This window comes from Tachypleus tridentatus, chromosome 12 (assembly GCF_004210375.1).
Source record: "Tachypleus tridentatus isolate NWPU-2018 chromosome 12, ASM421037v1, whole genome shotgun sequence".
Lineage (NCBI taxonomy): Eukaryota > Metazoa > Arthropoda > Merostomata > Xiphosura > Limulidae > Tachypleus > Tachypleus tridentatus.
In genome coordinates, this window is record NC_134836.1 from 128,527,990 (window position 1) to 128,549,583 (window position 21,594).

Genomic DNA, 21,594 nt, shown 5'->3' on the forward strand with positions numbered 1-21,594 from the left:
CACATGTTTACATTTGTTATTTATATTAACTTTATTGCTGTTTTACTATTTCCTGGTTGATATTCTAGAGACATCTTTACATTTGTTATTTATATTAACTTTATTGTTGTTTTACTATTTCCAGGTTGATATTCTAGAGACATCTTTACATTTGTTATTTATATTAACTTTATTGTTGTTTTACTATTTGCAGGTTGATATTTTAGACACATCTTTACATTTGTTATTTATATTAACTTTATTGTTGTTTTACTATTTCCAGGTTGATATTCTAGACACATCTTTACATTTGTTATTTATATTAACTTTATTGTTGTTTTACTATTTCACGTTGATATTCTAGAGACATCTTTACATTTGTTATTTATATTAACTTTATTGTTGTTTTACTATTTCACGTTGATATTCTAGAGACATCTTTACATTTGTTATTTATATTAACTTTATTGTTGTTTTACTATTTCCAGGTTGATATTCTAGACACATCTTTACATTTGTTATTTATATTAACTTTATTGTTGTTTTACTATTTCCAGGTTGATATTCTAGACACATCTTTACATTTGTTATTTATATTAACTTTATTGTTGTTTTACTATTTCACGTTGATATTCTAGAGACATCTTTACATTTGTTATTTATATTAACTTTATTGTTGTTTTACTATTTCCAGGTTGATATTCTAGACACATCTTTACATTTGTTATTTATATTAACTTTATTGTTGTTTTACTATTTCCAGGTTGATGTTCTAGACACATCTTTACATTTGTTATTTATATTAACTTTATTGTTGTTTTACTATTTTCAGGTTGATATTCTAGACACATCTTTACATTTGTTATTTATATTAATTTTATTGTTGTTTTACTATTTCCAGGTTGATTTTCTAGACACATCTTTACATTTGTTATTTATATTAACTTTATTGTTGTTTTACCATTTCCAGGTTGATATTCTAGACACATCTTTACACTTGTTATTTATATTAACTTTATTGTTGTTTTACCATTTCCAGGTTGATATTCTAGACACATCTTTACATTTGTTATTTATATTAACTTTATTGTTGTTTTACTATTTCCAGGTTGATATTCTAGACACATCTTTACATTTGTTATTTATATTAACTTTATTGTTGTTTTACTATTTCCAGGTTGATTTTCTAGACACATCTTAACATTTGTTATTTATATTAACTTTATTGTTGTTTTACTATTTCCAGGTTGATGTTCTAGACACATCTTTACATTTGTTATTTATATTAACTTTTTTGTTGTTTTACTATTTGCAGGTTGATGTTCTAGACACATCTTTACATTTGTTATTTATATTAACTTTTTTGTTGTTTTACTATTTCCAGGTTGATGTTCTAGACACATCTTAACATTTGTTATTTAGCTGAACCTGATTGTTGATGCTTTGACACCTAGTTGACATTCTAGACACATTTTTGTATTTGTTATTTAACTTAATCATATTGTTGTTGTTTTAATACCTGGTTGATATTCTAGACAAATTTTTATATTTGTTATTTAGCTTAATCTTAAATTCAGAGACTGGAGTTATCACTCTACAGACTCTTGAAGAAATGGATAGAGAACGAATTCCAGAGTATACCCTAATTGTGGAAGCTCGGGACAACCTCGGCAGAGGCAATAAGAATGTTGTAGAACTATTGATTCGTTTGATGGATGCCAATGACAATATGCCAATTTTTCTGCAGCCTCGTTATGATGCTGTGTTAAACACTGACATGAGGTCTTTTAATCAGAGATTAATAGTAAAGGTACAGCTATCTCTTTATTAACAATGTGAAGGTATAAATTTTTCCTTAATAACTATGCTACTATTTGTATCTTCTCACTAACATCTTCTGTAACAATCCTTCACTTGGTATCAAGGTCTTCTATAGAGAAGGTAAATTGTAAGGTACAACTGCATTAATGTAATTATTAAAGATATGGAAGTGTTCAGTTAAGAAATTCTATTTATATACTAACTTATCGATTTAAATTTAAATATTATTTTCATTGTACATATAATAATTGCTTTTATGTCTTATTTTGAAATTTATGTAAGTATTTTATATTCTTTACAAAATGATTTAAAATATTTACATAAGGTTTTTGATAAAACTATTAAAAATCAATTGCTACTAATATATTCAAATTAGGTATTAAGAATTGTTTATTGGTGCAAATGTTACACTACCTAAGAAGATGTAAAAATATAATACTTTGATAAGGGGAGTTTATATATTTAAAGTGAGAAGAAATTTCTTTCATCAAAAATGTTAATTTTACTAGAGTTATTAGTCATCTTAATATCTAAGTAATAAACTTTATTGTTTGATTTGGAACTATTTTTAATTTGTAAAACTGTTGGGTTTTGTTACCAATATAATTATTAATTTTAAATAAATCTGGTTTATAAAATTATTTGTGAACTTAATTTGAGTAAGATGATGGCTTGAACACCCACATCTGCTCCTCTGTTATGCTTCTTTTTTATTTTCAAGTATGAGAGAATTTAAGGCTAAACCAGATATTGGAGTACCACCAGTGTAATTTGGGTTTTATTGCTGGCAGTACTTGAGAAACCAGGACATATACCATAATGACCCACCTTATGGTTTATACCTAACATTGGATGCTCACATAAAGAAATTCGTAAATAATTATAATAAAAATCAAAACTGAATAATGCAATGAACAAAAGAAATATAAATTAGGAGAACGAGATGTGGGAGCTCAAACTCACAAAGTCCCACATCTTTATCAACATTTCTTTTGTCTTCTTTACTTTGAAGAACAGAAGTAATAGTAATAATAAGGTAAGTGAGTAAGATAATGCCAACTTTATAAGGTATGTTTATCTTACCTTCCCACAACTGTCTACAGGCAGTGAAGTAATGATAATAAGGTACTATCACTTGGGGATAAGTAAGTGAGATAATGCCAACTTTATAAGGTACGTTTATCTTACCTTCCCACAACTGTCTACAGGCAGTGAAGTAATGATAATAAGGTACTATCACTTGGGGATAAGTAAGTAAGATAATGCCAACTTTATAAGGTACGTTTATCTTACCTTCCCACAACTGTCTACGGGCAGTGAAGAGTGAAATTGATGTGGAACATTGTAGGTTTGAGCAATAATATATCGCTCTCCTAATTACTGTTTCAGTTAATTATTTTATTATTATTATTTATTTTATGAATTTCTTCTTGTGAGACTGGTGAATAGACGTTAAGGCTGATAGACACTGTGTCATGATCACAGTATGGGTTCTATTTCTCGCTTTCACCTCTAAAACATAGGGTGCATTTTATAAAGCTTGTTTGGAATTTGGAATTTCGCACAAAGCTACTCGAGGGCTATCTGTGCTAGCCGTCCCTAATTTAGCAGTGTAAGACTAGAGGGAAGGCAGCTAGTCATCACCACCCACCGCCAACTCTTGGGCTACTCTTTTACCAACGAAAAGTGGGATTGACTGTCACATTATAACGCCCCCACGGCTGGGAGGGCGAGCATGTTTAAGCCGACTTCGGCGTGAACCCGCGACCCTCAGATTATGAAGTGCACGCCTTAACGCGCTAGGCCATGTTTATAAAGCACAGTATACTCTATTCCTTGGGGGTCCTTTTAATTTGTGCAGTTTTTTTATTTTTTATTTTGGCTTGTTTCTGTCTACTAGAAAATATCCATATATATATATATACTTATTTAATTACATATGTTTTATTTTGTCATTTTGTCTTGATGTAACCCTTTAATGTTCGTTTATAAATGTGGTTAATAAAAACTACAGTTAGCAATTTGTTTTGGTTGAATTTGGTGTGAAATTATGCATTTTGATTGAAACGATTGAGAATTAATTCATCATAATGGCTTAATTATTATAATTTTATCTTTTATTTTTGTTTTCAGAAAAAATAAGTTTTTATTTTTGTTTCACTAGGCTTTTGATGCAGACGAGATGGGCCCCAATAGTAATGTGACTTATGAAATAATAAGTGGTAATTACCAAGACAAGTTTCAAATAAATCCCATCTCAGGAGAGATAACTTTGAAGGAACCCTTAGCTGATGTAACAAATCAGGAAAGCCACAATTTGCCTCCCATAACCCTAAACGTGAGAGCTCATGATCAGGGCATTCCAGTGCAGTCGTCAAGTGTGGAAGTACAGGTACATAACCAGGTAAGTAATATTTCATTAATGTTTTACACATAGTTATCAAATAAAAAGACACTTAGTCATGTTTCTTCTTCTGTAGTACAAGCTTACTCCATATACACATTGTTATCACACCATCAACAGTAGTGTTTATCACACAGTCATATCCTTATCAGTGTTACTTCTTTCATTTTCATGATGTTCTAAAAACACGTAGGTCCAAGAAGTTTTGAGAAAAGGAAATAGAAACCACGTAACTCGAGTGCTTTCAAAAGGTGGATTTTTCTTCTTTGAATGCACTCGAGTTATAAGGTAATGTTTATTCTGTATTTAAAACTTTATCAGTAGTGTTTGTTCCATATTTCTGCTGTTAAAACCTGTGTTTATTTTGTAATTATGCTATTACATGTAATGTTTCTTCCGTATTCATGTTGTTAATGAGAGAAACTATGAGTTTCTTTCATAATATCATTGATAACACTGGCATTTATTTCATATCAATTAATATCTTTCAAATTGTACCTACAAATATTTTTTCAGTATTGATAACAGTAATACTAGTGTTTTTATTTGCTGCTACTCTTAACAGTTATCTTCAGGTATTTGTATTTTATCTAGGAATATCTTAACCGTACAATAATGTTTATCATTCCACTACCTGCAGAGGAGATACGCCACCGAAAATACGAAATTGAGAGGTGACGTATGTGATTGTTGTACTAAGTAAAGAAATCAGTTGTGTATCTAAGGTATTGTTTGAATGTTGTAAGTGACATTTTTTATTGTTGTACCAAGTAAAGAAACCAGTTGTGTATCTAAGGTATTATTTGAATGTTGTAAGTGACATTTTTTATTGTTGTACTAAGTAAAGAAACCAGTTGTGTATCTAAGGTATTATTTGAATGTTGTAAGTGACATTTTTTATTTTTGTACTAAGTAAAGAAACCAGTTGTATATCTAAGGTATTATTTGAATGTTGTAAGTGACATTTTTTATTTTTGTACTAAGTAAAGAAAACAGTTGTGTATCTAAGGTATTGTTTGAATGTTGTAAGTGACATTTTTTATTGTTGTACTAAGTAAAGAAACAAGTTGTGTATCTAAGGTATTGTTTGAATGTTGTTTGTATGTGATATTTGTGATTGTTGTAGTAACTAAATAAATCAGCATCAATGAACACTATTAAACCAATACTAATTATTGCCTTGAATGCATTCACACATTATATTACACTGTTAAGCACTATATTTATAATAGGTTAAATATATACAATGCTGCCTACAATCAGGGAGCTTGACTCACAACCTGAGGGTTATGGTTTCGATCTTTGTTCTAATAAACATGCTTGAAAGTGTGGGGGACATTATAATGTGACGATCATTCCCGCTCTTCATTGATAAAAGAATAGCCCAAGAGTTGGTGGTAGATGATGATAACTAGCTCCTTACCTCTAGTTTTTTATTGTTAAACTAGAGACAATCAGCACAGATAGCCCCTCAGGTAGGTAGCTGTGTGCTAAATTCAACATAAATCAAACTGTCCTTACCAAGACACGTAATCAATAATGGATACATTTTCAAAGGGAGGAGGAAACATTGTTACTTGTTTTGTGTGTTTTTAAGTACACAGTCGCTCATTAGCTGCCTGCACTAACAGTGTATTAATTTGATGTTTGTTACAAAAGTTATTTTAAATTAAACTTTTCTTGACTGTAAAAAATGTTTTTGCAAGGATGATCTTTGAACACAAATAGATATAATACTGTAGCAAAGGTAAAGAGTGTTAATTAATTATTCAAATAACATTATGAAAACAAAATATAAATATTAATCATATTTAATTAATTTTTTAGACATTTATTTTCTGATCCACTTTAGGTCTTTCAATACTCTCACTGGAGCAAGAGTCAGTATTTACTCTGTTCGTCCTTACAATGGCAGCCAGTCGAGGTAATTAGGCTTTTTGTTGTGTTGCTCTTGAATTCATAAAAGTATTAAACTAATAATGTGTTTGTGTTGATGAAAACTTAATTACCATGACAGCAAAGTCAGTTAATTCAGTCTTGCTGTTTATAGCATTGCTCATGAAGTCATGAAAGTATTTAGCCAATAATATATTTCTGTTGGTTTAGCTTTATTTTAAATGACAGCCAATTCTGGTGATTTGGACAGATTGTTTGTGGTGAAGCTAACAAAGTCATGTAAGTGCTAAACTAATAGTGTGTTTCTGTTGACCTTGATTTTATTACTAGTTAGGTCATATAATGACTATATATATTAATCACAAATTTTTTACCTAAAGATATATTGCAAGATGGTAACAGAACTAGAAAAAAATAGTTGAAAGGTCAGGGAAAATATAAAACTGTAGAGAAATATGAAGAAAACTTCAACAAACTCAGAAAACAAAGGCTCAAACACTGACCTGTTAGTGGAAATGGATTCCATTAATAACAGTCATTTCCATTCTCCCCTCCAAAATTTTTTCAATCCAATTACTAGTCTTTTTTCCAACCTCAATTAATGTGATTTTTAGCTAATCTTTTGTTTGCATTCTATCAAAAGCTCTACCAAAATCTATGTACACTAAATTTATACCCTATCAGTCATCTAAACAACAAATAATAAAAGTTTATAGATTAATGAATGAAAGTTATTCCTACTTACAAACACACAACATTTTGTTCACTAAACAACCTCCAATATTTATATCTTATCTTCTGTTTCACTTTGAGCTCATCCATTTTTTCTTGACATTAGAAATAAAACTGTTTATGTATTTCTTCATTATGTTTAAATCTGTTGGTCCTAAATTTTTTCCATTGTTTTAGGTATTCTATCAAGTTTATTATTACTAGTTTCAGGCTTTCTAGTCAGTTATTTTACACATTTTTTTAAAAGAAATACATGAGTCATATTGTTATGAGTAGGTGTCAGTCATGGGTCATATTGTTGTGAATAGACATTAGTCACAAGTCATTGTTATAAGTAGAAATGAGTCACTAGTCATATTTTTACGTCCTTATATCAGTCTTAGTAATGTTGACACATTATTGTTTCATTAATTCGATTGAATTACAATTACTGAACTGAAAATAATTATTTCCTAGCTCTGTGGCTTATGCGTGGGTAGCTTACCCTCTCAACTCTATCATTGATGTCTTCAGCATGGAGGATGCCATCAGGTATGGAAGTATTCAGTATAGTTTTATGTATGAGGCATTAAACGAAAGTAAAGGTTAATATATATATACTACAGTCACTAGTTTTCTTCTATATCCTAGAATACAAGACTAACTTTGTATAACAGAAATACTTGACTAGCTTTGTATAATAGAATTACCAGACTAAGTTAGTATAATAGAAATACCAGACTAACTTTGTATAATAGAAACACCAGACTAACTTTGTATAATAGAAACACCAGACTAACTTTGTATAACAGAAACACCAGACTAACTTTGTATAATAGAAACACCAGACTAACTTTGTATAATAGAAATACCAGACTAACTTTGTATAATAGAAACACCAGACTAACTTTGTATAATAGAAACATCAGACTAACTTTGTATAATAGAAACACCAGACTAACTTTGTATAATATAAACACCAGACTAACTTTGTATAATAGAAATACCAGACTAACTTTGTATAATAGAAACACCAGACTAACTTTGTATAATATAAACACCAGACTAACTTTGTATAACAGAAACACCAGACTAACTTTGTATAACAGAAACACCAGACTAACTTTGTATAATAGAAACACCAGACTAACTTTGTATAATAGAAACACCAGACTAACTTTGTATAATAGAAACACCAGACTAACTTTGTGTAATAGAAACACCAGATTAACTTTGTGTAATAGAAACACCAGATTAACTTTGTGTAATAGAAACACCAGACTAACTTTGTGTAATAGAAACACCAGACTAACTTTGTGTAATAGAAACACCAGACTAACTTTGTATAATAGAAACACCAGACTAACTTTGTATAATAGAAACACCAGACTAGCTTATTATACTAGAAATACTAGACTAACGTAGTATAGTAGAAACACTAGACTCAGTATAACAGAAACACCTGGTTACCTTATTGTATTAAAATCAAAACTCTAGGCTAGTTCAGTAAGTTAGAAACAATAGGCTAGCTCACTGTACTAGAAACACTGTGCTAGTTTGTTATACTGTAAATCCTAGATTAACTCAATATACTAGAAACACCAAACTAACTCACTATGCTGTAAACACCAGATCAGAACAGTATGCTAGAAATACCAGACTAGTTTATTATATTACAAACACCAGACTATCTAAGTGTGCTAGCAATAAGCTATTTGAATATTGAAGAAACAACTAGAAATGCTACACTAATTCTATATGCTAGTATCACTAGGTTAGTTCATTGCCAGGCTAGGTTGGTGCACTAGAAACACTAAACTAGCTCAGTACCAGGCTAGATCAGTGCACTAGAAGCACTAGGTTTGCTCAGAGTCAGTTTAGGTTGAGGTACCAGAAATGTTCATCTAGAATTCTAGATCATTGTCAGTGTGTCATTGTCCTGGAAATGCTAAGCTGGGTCAGCGTTAGGCAAGAGTTTGGCAAACTAAAAACACCAGGCTACCTCAGGGTTATGTTAGCTCATTATACTAGCAAAAGCAGAGAGTTCAATTTAAGGATTGGTCATTGTGCTAGATTTTAACAAATCTGAAAAGAAACTTTTGAAAACAAGTAATTTTAAGATATTAAATTTTTTTCACCTTAGAAATGAAAAAAATGTTCCTCTTATGTGCTTTAAAATGTACCTTATGCACCTTAAAATGAGATTTGAACTTTCATAAATTTCCTAAGATTGTACTGTTTCTCTCAAGAAGAAAGTGAAAACTTTGTCAATGAAAGAAACAGTAAAAAAAGTGGATGATGTTAGTGATGGAAATCATAGAATACAGTCTCGTTATTGGAGACAAATGGACTCTTGGATCATTGCTTTTATGTTGTTGTTTCATATTAAGCATATAGCTGCACAAAGGGCTGTATGTGATATGACCACCACAGTCTTCCACACTGTTCAATACTTGGGAAAAAGTAAGACAAAGGCATATCCTTTATATCACTCCATCAACACTTGACATTCAGTAAACAAAGAAATTTTCTCTACTCCTCTGAAGTAGACAAAGGCTTGTCCTCTACACTTTTCAACATTTGGCAGGGAGTAGACGAAAACATTACCTATATACTGTTCACCCTTGAGCTGCATTAAAATAAAAGCATCTTCCTCAAACTGTTCAGCACTTGACATGAAGTAAAGATAGACATTTCCTCCACGCTGTACAGCAGTTGACATGCAATAAACAAAGGAATTATCTCTGTCTACACTATTTAACACTTGATGTAGAGTAGACAAAGACAACACCATTACACTTTTCAACACTTGAGTTAGAGTAGACAAAGACATCTCTTCCACACTGTTTCAGTCATTGGAAAGGAGTACACAAAGGAATTTCTTTGACAGAGAAACTGAATCAAAACATTGTTGAGTAATTATGGTTACTGTATGTTAAATGCAAATAGAAATTTACTTCTGCTAAGGTACTGTTTCAGAAGAAAAGTCACTGTTGAAGATTCTAGTATTAACAAACTTCAGGCTTCAAACGACAAACATATGTATTACTTATTTCCTTTACAGCACAATCTATGGTCGGCAGTATATTCTACAAGACAAAAGTGAGGTAAGAATTCATGTACCTTTACAATAAGACCATAAAAATAAAACTTCACAATGAAAGTTCAGTTTTAATAGTAGCAGTTTGTTCCTGATGAAAGCCTACTTTTAATAATAACAGTTTGTTCCTGATGAAAGCCTATCTTTAATAATAGCAGTTTGTTTCTGATAAAAGCCTACTTTTAATAATAGCAGTTTGTTCCTGATGAAAACCTACTTTTAATAACAGCAGTTTGTTCCTGATGAAAGCCTACTTTTAATAACAGCAGTTTGTCTCTGATGAAAGCCTACTTTTAATAACAACAGTTTGTCTCTGATGAAAGCCTACTTTTAATAATGGCAATTTGGTCCCTGATGAATAACAGATATGCAGAGCTTAAAATATACTATGTCTGTTTAGTTCATAAACATCAAATACAAACTATACAATTCCTAAACATTAAACATTGTACTAGAACAGAGAATGTGAACACAAGTTGAATGATTCTAACGTGACAGTTTTGCCTTTTTCACATTACTTATAGCAACTAATGAATACATTTAAATACAGTTGGTCTATTTTTTTATTCTGATTGGTGACCTGATGAAAGTCCATCTTTAATAAATCGATCGGGTTATTTGATTTTTTTCAGATCTAACTTTTTTATGTTTATCTTTTGGTGCTGTTGAATATCATAAATAATTAAACACACATCATTCTCAATTTATCTATCATATAATTTGCTTTTATACGATACTGTGTTTGGATTATTTATCTTTTAACGTGATTGTACACCGGTTTCTTAAGAAAGAAAGGTTAAAGAAGAGCCACCGTTATTGGCTATTATTCTGTTGTTTTTTTTAATAGTGAAGTTACTAAATTAGTATTTATCTGCTGTGAACAAGATGCTGGACTTTTTTCCCAAACTTAAGAGATTGTATAGCACACCAGGTGTATCTGATGTAATCTATTTACAAATTGTCAGTTCTCTTTAAAACTGTCAAACTTTTATGAAAATAAACAGATAAGTTATGAAAGGGCCAGACAAAAGCTAGCGTTAAAACGTTGTTTTTTGGTTTGATATACTTGTCTTGTTTTTGGTGTTTTTAGATCAGGGAAGTCAGACAGGAAGATTATGAAGCTTGATATACTTGGCTTGTTTTTGGTGTTTTTAGATCAGGGAAGTCAGACAGGAAGATTATGAAGCTTGATATACTTGTCTTGTTTTTGGTGTTTGTGGATCAGGGAAGTCAGACAGGAAGATTATGAAGCTTGATATACTGTATTGTTTTTGGTGTTTTTATATCAGGGAAGTCAGACAGGAAGATTATGAAGCTTGATATACTGTCTTGTTTTTGGTGTTTTATATCAGGAAGTCAGACAGGAAGATTATGAAGCTTGATATACTTGTCTTGTTTTTGGTGTTTTTAGATCAGGGAAGTCAGACAGGAAGATTATGAAGCTTGATATACTTGTCTTGTTTTTGGTGTTTTAAGATCAGGGAAGTCAGACAGGAAGATTATGAAGCTTGATACACTTGTCTTGTTTTTGGTATTTTAGATCAGGAAGTCAGACAGGAAGATTATGAAGCTTGATATACTTGTCTTGTTTTTGGTGTTTTTAAATCAGGGAAGTCAGACAGGAAGATTATTAAGCTTGATATACTTGTCTTGTTTTTGGTGTTTGTAAATCAGGGAAGTCAGACAGGAAGATTATGAAGCTTGATATACTTGTCTTGTTTTTGGTGGTTTTAGATCAGAGAAGTCAGACAGGAAGATTATGAAGCTTGATATACTTGTCTTGTTTTTGGTGGTTTTAGATCAGAGAAGTCAGACAGGAAGATTATGAAGCTTGATATACTTGTCTTGTTTTTGGTGGTTTTAGATCAGGGAAGTCAGACAGGAAGATTATGACATCGTTTTCTGGTTTCTAATTACAATTGTCATAATTCTACTGTTACTGCTCCTCTTGTTGTTGATGTACTGTTGCTGCTGCTACAGAGGAAAAGTGTGGTAAGACAACATCCTCACCTTTTTAAAATAATTTTATTTCTCTGCATTTAATAATACTTTTTTAAATTTTAGTATCTTTAAGAAATCATCATTTTTATATTTTTAACCAATAGAAATAATTATATTTGGATTAATTTACAGCCTATTAACTTTTGCAATTTTATTTAAATGTTTAAGTCAAAATGAACGTGTTATACTAAAACTGTACCATTCATTACTCCATTAGTACTTTTATTAAGAAACATTTAAAAGTTTTCAACATGACATTTCAGGAGAAAAGAATACATGAAAGCAAGCAGTAAAGTTGGACCTGTTGAGCACATTGTTACCATACAAGAGAAGGGGTCAGCAGAGAATAAGGATGGACAAAGGTAACCGTTTTTAGTCAAATTTGAAGTTTATTAAAATAAATCCTCCATATTTGGATACTACAATGGGGAAATGTAAGAGCAAACAATGTCTACATGTATACTGTAGACAATATAATGCTTCAGTAACATGCTAAAATCAGCTTTAAACAGAATATGTCATACAAAATGTCTATGTCACTGTCAACAATTGTGACCAAAATATATCGTAAAAACGCTTGTTTGTCACTGTTAACAATGATGAAAAAGGATATTTATTTTATACAATGAGAATGAAGGTGTATAATTATTTGTGCATATCTAATACATTATTAGCACAATTTTCCTCTTAATGTTTTGCTAACACTGATTTCAGTCTATAGTTTAGAACTTTGTATAATATAAAGCTGCATCATTATCATTAAAGGCTCAGCACAGTCAGGTGGTTAAGGCATTCAATTCATAATCCGAGGGTTGCAAGTCTGAATCCCTGTCACACCAAACATTATTATATCTACAAACATGTATAAAATTATTATATTTAATACACTTTGTAACCAGGAAAGTGAACAACTATCTACAAACATAAAAAAATATTATATTTAATAAACCTAATGCATATGAAGATAAAATATTTTTGTGTTGGCTCTTATAAAAAACTTCATTTTTTCACATTTTGTGTCAGAAAAGAGCCATGGCATGAAGATGAAGCTCGTGTGTGGAAATACAGCCAGATCTCACCCAATCACAGACGAGGCGGTATGGACAACCATAGGGATTACAGGCATGAACGAGTAGAGAGGGTATATCATGAAAGAAGATTAGTATCACCAGATGACCGGATCAGATATACAGAGTTGCCAAGAGACATAACTGGTGGCCAACAAGTAGGAAATTACTATGTTGTTCACAGAAACATAAAGAATGGTCAGTGGAAAGATGGAGATAGGTACAGGGCTTATCAATTTGATGACAGCAATAAACCAAGAAGAACAGAAATTCTTTATATTAAAAGTCCTATTCATGACCCTGAAGTTCATACTTTAAGGTACAGAGGTGAAGCTGATGAAGAAGAGGTTTTTCGTAGTGTTAGTCAGCAAGAGAGCATCAGAGACAGACAAGAACAAAGAGATTCTCGATCATATGATGCATTACATCAGCCCAGAAAGATTGTATACAGGGATGAGTCAGATCCTAGAGATCAACAGCTTAAGTTTTCTAGATATCACAGAACCAACAGTGATGTCTACATACCCAACGTGGATGGAGATATGTTTAGTCGACCAGTACAATACGGCAGAACTCAAGCAGCTGAGAATGGTAACTTTACTATGCCAGAAGAAAAGGTAGAAGTCAAATAATACATGGTGAAGACTCTTGCTGGAGAGACAAATTTGAGGTTGAGCAGCGCTTTGTTAAAAGATTTGAAGAAAATGAAAAACCTCAATGTAACTCTGGCATTCAAAACACTTTTCATGTAACAGAACAACGGGAAAACATTCACCAACAGTTGGAGCCACAAGACAGAATTACCCTGGTTTATGGTGAATATAAACAGCAACCACCTGACGTCAATCGTTCCTATCAAAGAATCAACAGTTATCAGATGACATCAAATGATGCCATGCATTGTAATGAGCCATCAACTAACCCTAACATGACTCGAAGAGAGATAATTAGAGAATATAGATATTCTAATAATAAAGTGGACCAATGCTCACAGAACAACCAGAGTTCTGCAGAAAATCAGGAAGACAAAACTAGAACAAGCCAAGATAATGAGACAGTATATGTTGAAAATTATTCTGGTCAACAGAAACTTGAAGATGTTATTCAAGGAAATATGCAAGACACCTCAGTTAATCCTATTCTTATGCAAAAGGAAATAATTACAGAATACAGATATTCTAATAACGAAATGGACCAATGCCCAAAGAATAACAAGAATTCTGCAAAAGATGAGATGAACAAAACAAAAATTGTTAGAATGGATAATGAAAACCACTCCAAACATCAGACAGATGAAAGTATTAACCAAAAGAGTGAACCAAATCCTGTAAGCTCTAGTAATTTATCAAATCAACCTATTACCAGTAGAGAAATACAGAACTCATTTATGAACACTATTCAGCCTCAGGACTCCACTAGTGAGATGCACGTTGTTAAAGAAAACCATGTTACACATCAAGGTAATAATATCAATTTACATGTTGAACAAAAAAAAGAAAATAATAGTAATAATTTTTTTAGTGTATCGAGAGGCACCTCTTATCACCCCTGGCCAAACAAACCATCAGGAGGTGCCTCAGTAAATAATTATGATCAATGTCTAGATGATTTAAACCATAAGGGATCCAACGAACACTTTCATGGACATCTGACTTGTTCCAATGAAGAACAATTTGGCAATAACTTTGAGGAGAGTAAACCACTTCCACAACTTAGATCAAAAAAAAATGAAATGCTAGGTGATAATAAATCACAAAATGGATTGTCTACACATAGCCAAGATGAACATAAAGGACTAGAAAAGCCAGAGGAATATAATTTGTCTATTCAAACTCAGGGACGAAATGTTCAACTACAGACTGATGAAAGAAATAATCCAAAAATAAAAGAACAGGGTAATCGTGAAGAAAGACAAAGAACAGAAACTTATGGTTTGTTTACACATAGCCAAGGTGACCACAAAGAAATAGAGAAGCCAGAGGAAGATAATCTGTCAACTGCAAGAAAAGATGACAGTGAACAGGTTCAAAATGCAGAAACAAATGGTATCTCTATCCATCACCAAGATGACCATGATCAACTAGAAAACAAAAAAATTAATAAATCATCTACATGGAGAGAAGATCATGGTGAACAGGTTCAAAATACTGAAACAAATGGTATCCCTATCCATCACCAAGATGGCCATGATCAACTAGAAAACAAAAAAAATTAATAATTCATCTACATGGAGAGAAGATCATGGTAAACAGGTTCAAAATACTGAAACAAATGGTATCTCTATCCATCACCAAGATGGCCATGATCAACTAGAAAACAAAAAAATTAATAAATCATCTACATGCAGAGAAGATCATGGTGAACAGGTTCAAAATGTGAAACAAATGGCATCTCTATCCATCACCAAGATGGCCATGATCAACTAGAAAACAAAAAAAATTAATAAATCATCTACATGCAGAGAAGATCATGGTGAACAGGTTCAAAATACTGAAACAAATGGTATCTCTATTCATCACCAAGATGGCCATGATCAACTAGAAAACAAAAAAATTAATAAATCATCTACATGCAGAGAAGATCATGGTGAACAGGTTCAAAATACTGAAACAAATGGTATCTCTATCCATCACCAAGATGACCATGATCAACTAGAAAACAAAAAAATTAATAAATCATCTACATGGAGAGAAGATCATGATGAACAGGTTCAAAATACTGAAACAAATGGTATCTCTATCCATCACCAAGATGACCATGATCAACTAGAAAACAAAAAAAAATTAATAATTCATCTATATGGAGAGAAGATGATGGCTAACAGGTTCAAAATACTGAAACAAATTGTATCTCTATCCATCACCAAGATGACCATAATCAACTACAGAATACAAAAATTGATAATTCATTTACATGGAGAGAAGATGATGGCGAACAAAGGCAAAATACAGAAAGAAATGGTATCTCTGTCCATCACCAAGATGACCATAATCAACTAGAGAATACAAAAATTGATAATTCATCTACATGGAGAGAAGATGATGGAGAACAAAGGCAAAACACAGAAAGAAATGGTATATCTTCACATCACCAAGATGACCATGATCAACTACAAAACACAAATTAATAATTCGTTTACATGGAGAGGATATCATGATGAAGAGGTTCAAAGAGAGAAACAAATAGCATGTCAACCTATTGTGAAGATCACCACCATCAACTAATAAACACAAAAAATTAATATTTCTTCTATATCAAGATAAAATCGTGGTAAACAGATTCAAAATACTGACAGAAATGGTATGTCTACCCATCACCTAGATGACCATGATAAAAGAGAAGACACAAAAATTAATAATTCATCTACATAAAGAGAGGATGATGGTGAATAGGTTGAAAGTACTGAAACAAATGCTATGCCAACACATCACCAAATAGAAAACACAAAAAATTAATAACTCATTTATATGGAGAGAAGATGATGGTGAAAAGGTTCAAAATACTGAAACAAATGGTGTTTCTACTTATTGCCAAGATGACCATGATCAAATAGAAAACACAAGAATTATTAATTCATCTACATAGAAGAACATGATGGTGAACAGGTCTAAAACAGAGAAACAAACGGTTTTCTACTCATCACCAGGATGACCATGATCAAATAGAAAACACAAAAATTAATAATTCGTCTACATGGAGAGAAAGTGATGGTGAACAGGTTTAAAGTACTGAAACAAATCGTATGTCTTTGCATCACGAAGATGACCATGATCAACTAGGAAACACAAAAATTGATAATTCATGTACATGGAGAGAAGATGATAGTGATCAGGTTTAAATATAGAAACAAGTGGTTTCAGTACCTATAACCAAGATGACCACGATCAACTAGAAGACACAAATATTAATAATTTATCTATATGGAGAGAAGATGGTGGAATACAATGGAAGAATAACAGAAACAAATGGTATGTCTACCCATCACCAATATGACCATGATGAACTAGAAAACACAAATTAAAAACTCAACTACACAGAGAGAAGATGATGGTGAACAGGTTCAAAACAGAGAAACAAATAGTATGTCTACCTTTCACCAAATTGACCATGATAAACTAGAAAACATAAAAATTAATTATTAATCTACATAGAGAGAAGATAATGGTGAAGAGGTTCAAAATACTAAAACAAATGGTTTGTCTACCTATTGGCAAGATGACCATGATCAACTAGAAAACACAAATATTTGTAATTCATCTACATGGAGAGAAGATGATGGTGGACAGGCTCAAAATAGAGAAACAAATGGTATGTTTATTCATTACAAAGATAAACATCATCAACTAGAAAACACAAAAATTGTTAATTCATCTACATGGAATGAGGATGATGGTGAACAAAAGCAAAATAAAGAAAGAAATGGTATGTCTTCACATCACCAAGATGACCATGATCAACTACAAAACATAAATTAATAATTCATCTACATGGAGAGAAGATGTTAGTGACCAGGGTTAAATACAGAAACAAGTGGTTTCTTTACCTGTAACCAAGATGACCATGATCAACTAGAAAACATAAAAATTATGAATTCATCTATGATTATGTTGTAATATTTATGTAGTGGTTTATTCCAGCCAGCCTTTATTTAAACTTTCAACGTGAAGTTATGTTGTAATATTTATCCAGTGGTTTATTCCAAGAACCTTTAATTAAACTTTCACCTTAAAGTTACGTTGTAATATTTGTCTAGTGTTTTATACTGGTCAACTTTTAGTAAAGCTTTCATCTTAAAGCTATGTTGTAATATTTATCTAGTTCTTTATACTATCTACTCTTAGTATAATATTCACTTTAAGATTGTTGTATGAGTGTTTTTCTTATAACAAAGCCACATGGGGCTATCTTCTGTGTCCACCAAGGAGAATTGAATTCCTGATGTTAGAGTTGTATATCTGTAGACTTACCACTCTATCAGGGGGGACAAGATTATGTTGTAATATTTACCTAATGGTTTATTCTGGCCAGTCTTTTGTAGAACTCTCACCTTACGATTATGTTGTAATACATTCATAATGGTTTATAATGGCCAACCAGTGATATACGTGCCTGCTAAGTGTGTAAATTTTGAGCATGTATGTATTTGTTTTACTGCTTGATGTCCTATTAGAACTGTTACCTGTTTAGTTGTAGATCTGTGATTAAGATAAACTGAATATATATATATTTTTTTGAAGTGGTAATATAAGATAAACAGAACCTCTATATTTAATTGAAGTGGTAATACAAGATAAAACTGAACATATTTATTTTATAGAAATAGTAATACGAGATAAACTGAACATATATTTAGTTGAATACTGATACAGTAACTGAAGTCAATGTTTAAGTGGTCTTTTCGATATGGAATTACGTTCTTGTGATGTACATATCATAAATAATTCATTTTATGAAATAAGTTAATTCTCTAAACTTACTTCAAATTAATGTTGGTTGTTTTGTTATCTTAAAATAATAATAAGATACCTATTTCTTGAATTATCGATGCAATGGGTTGAATAATTTAGCTTGTAAAGGAAAAGTTTATAAGTAGCTATTGTAGGAAGGTGTGGAATTGACATTTTGTGTCGTTTTATATAGAGTGAAAAACTGAAAAATTAACATGTGCCTTGTATATAGAAATATAAGTAATTAATTTATGGTTTGCTTAACATTCTCAATGGTCTTTAGAAATGAAGGTGAAAATTATACCTGAGACAGACATTACATGAAATAGAAAAATTATATTGAGTTTGAATTTTCTAGTTTGTTCACTAAACTGATTTGTTGTTTTCATATAATATTTTTTGTGATTTATTTAAATACTTACATTGTCAGTATTTCTCTTACATTTTGAAGAATGCAAGTTATATTCTTTATTTTACAGACACGTTTTACATACTAAACTGAACTATAGTATGTCTGTTTATTGTTATTTCATTATAGAAACGTTTTTAACGAATATGCTTTGTCAAGATTTTTGTGTGGACAAAAACGTACTTTCCATTTTTGTAAAAACAAATTTCTCTGTAATGTGGACCCTGGGAGAAACATGTATTATGTTCTTTTCAAGACTGATAGTCCTGTGTTTATCAACTTTGTACAAGACTGATAGTCCTGTGTTTATCAACTTTGTACAAGACTGATAGTCTTGTGTTTATCAACTTTGTACAAGACTGATAGTCTTGTGTTTATCAACTTTGTACAAGACTGATAGTCTTGTGTTTATCAACTTTGTACAAGACTGATAGTCCTGTGTTTATCAACTTTGTACAAGACTGATAGTCCTGTGTTTATCAACTTTGTACAAGACTGATAGTCCTGTGTTTATTAACTTTGTACAAGACTGAATGTCTTATGTTTGTCAACTTTATACAAGACTGATAGTCTTGTGTTTATCAACTTTGTACACTCGTTTCTGTTAAACATTTGGCTGTAGCATTTATTTATTTTTTCAATGTAAGCAATTATTTCCTGTTAACCGTGATAATGTGTCCATGGTGGCTACATTAAAGTGAAAGATCCTGTCAGTAAAACATCTTAAATGTCAGTGTTCATAGAACCTACTTCATTGTTAATTACTTACGTGGGATCTCAACAGAGAGGCATTTACAATGCACATCTATTAAATGAGTAAACTTACTTTCAACATACACAAGTTCTGTAGAGGTCCTTTTTCATGGTATTCCAATTCAGGTGGACAATTTTGTTCACTATCTCCTAATTATATAGATAAATTAGAGGCATTATCCAACCTTGTAATATTTCATCTTTATTAACATTTCTTACAAACATCAACTGAAAAGCTTTTCAGGAAAATTAGAAAAGTTTAAAAGTAAACGTATTTTTAAGCACTTCTTTGAAAACATAACAATATTAATATGACTATAAAAATAGAATTATGTTATTGAAGCACATTAAAACTTGAAACACCTTATGAGAAATCCAGGAGTAACTAATCTAGAACTGAGTTTGGGCAAACATCCTCACTGGGACTCCTTTCTCTCTGTTCTTTAACACTATAAGGAACATATTTAAAAAGATATTCTAAGTTAGGAGATAGCAAGAAGATCATAAACAAGTGAAATAACAGATTATCTATTAAATCTATAAAGTAATATATATTAAATATATCATGTTGTACACATCACAAGTAAAAGGTGTGTAATATATACTCTTCAAAAAAAAGAAAGGCAAAAGGCAAAATATGAGACAAATTGTTAACAAGTTTATTCCGGGTAGTTCTGTATGACATAGGTGAAACTTTGCACATTCACTGCTGAACATCCAAAGTCTGAAAAGGCAAAGTCTACGCTCACTTGTTGACGTTTAACGTCACTCAATGTCAATAACGAGTATGCCCCTCGTGAGCATCAATAACTGCTTGGCATCTCCTGTGCATGGAAGCGATGAGAAGACGAATTACATCCTGTGGAATGGCTGTCCACTCAGCCTGCAAAGTTGCTGCAAGTTGAGGTACAGTGCGGTTGAGGTTGTCACCGTCAGACGTCGGTCCAACTCGTCCCAAAGATGTTCGATGGGGTTTAAATCTGGTGATCTGGAGGGCCAGGGAAGAACGTTGATGTTGTGGTGTCTCAAGAAGACAGTGGTGAGTCGGGCTGTTTGAGGACAGGTGTCGTCATGTTGAAAAACGTAGTTGACGTTCACCATGATGGGTTGCACATGGGGCCTAAGAATCTCGTAGACGGTTGCGTACGGTCTGATCGGAAATCCTACGCAGCCCTGGTATAGTTGAGGCAGTAGACATCGCAGTGGTGGTCCTATCCCGAAGGTGACGTAACCGGATGTAGCGATCTTGTGTGGGCATGGTCACACAAGATCTGCCAGGTCGTGGACGGTCACGAGTTGATCCATGTTGTTGGTGACGATTCCATAGCCTTGTGATGGTGCTTGGGTGGACATTCACAGCTCTGGCAACATCTGATCGAGATACGCTTGCTTCCAAGCGACCAATGGCGTTGTTGCGTTTGTGCTTCTGTCAGTCTTGGTGTAACTGTATTGCATGTCGGTGGCTTAACACTGAGCTATGGAAACCGAGAACCCGTCACTTTTATAGGGATTTTGCATATGTTGCACGTGCAGAACATGCAGATCTCTCAAACAAATTTATTGGACACGAATGCGTTTTGGCGAAAAATCAGATGTTTTCATCCGTTTTCAAAGTGCACAACTTTTATTGTCATTTTGGTCTGACAATCAGTGCCTTAACACGTGTAACATCACATACTCTGACCTTGTAACGTTATTACATATATTTCTCTTTAAAATAAAAAATATCCCTTTACGTTTCTTTTTTGAAGAGTATGTATTAAATATATCATGTACAACAAGTAAAAAGTGTGTAATATATATTAAATATCATGTGTCACAAGTAAAAGGTGTATATATATTAAATATATCATGTTGTACACATCACAAGTAAAAAGGTGTGTAATATATATTAAATATATCATGTTGTACACATCACAAGTAAAAAGGTGTGTAATATATATTAAATATATCATGTTGTACACATCACAAGTAAAAAGGTGTGTAAATATATATATTAATTATAT

The 21,594-nt window shown here is 31.9% G+C and overlaps 1 protein-coding gene across 1 annotated transcript in view; it reads left to right on the forward strand.

The window, feature by feature from the left end:
- Window positions 1-14,514, forward strand: part of LOC143235775 (cadherin-86C-like) — a 97,954-nt gene extending 83,440 nt beyond the window's left edge. Inside the window, exons 9-17 of the mRNA XM_076473977.1 lie at window positions 1,540-1,789; window positions 3,965-4,204; window positions 4,799-4,878; window positions 6,057-6,128; window positions 7,289-7,363; window positions 9,876-9,918; window positions 11,776-11,903; window positions 12,176-12,274; window positions 12,936-14,514. Coding sequence (XP_076330092.1) covers window positions 1,540-1,789; window positions 3,965-4,204; window positions 4,799-4,878; window positions 6,057-6,128; window positions 7,289-7,363; window positions 9,876-9,918; window positions 11,776-11,903; window positions 12,176-12,274; window positions 12,936-13,611 — 1,663 coding nt within the window. The 3' untranslated portion in view covers window positions 13,612-14,514. The remainder of the gene's footprint in view (window positions 1-1,539; window positions 1,790-3,964; window positions 4,205-4,798; window positions 4,879-6,056; window positions 6,129-7,288; window positions 7,364-9,875; window positions 9,919-11,775; window positions 11,904-12,175; window positions 12,275-12,935) is intronic.
- The last annotated feature ends 7,080 nt before the right edge of the window (window positions 14,515-21,594 follow it).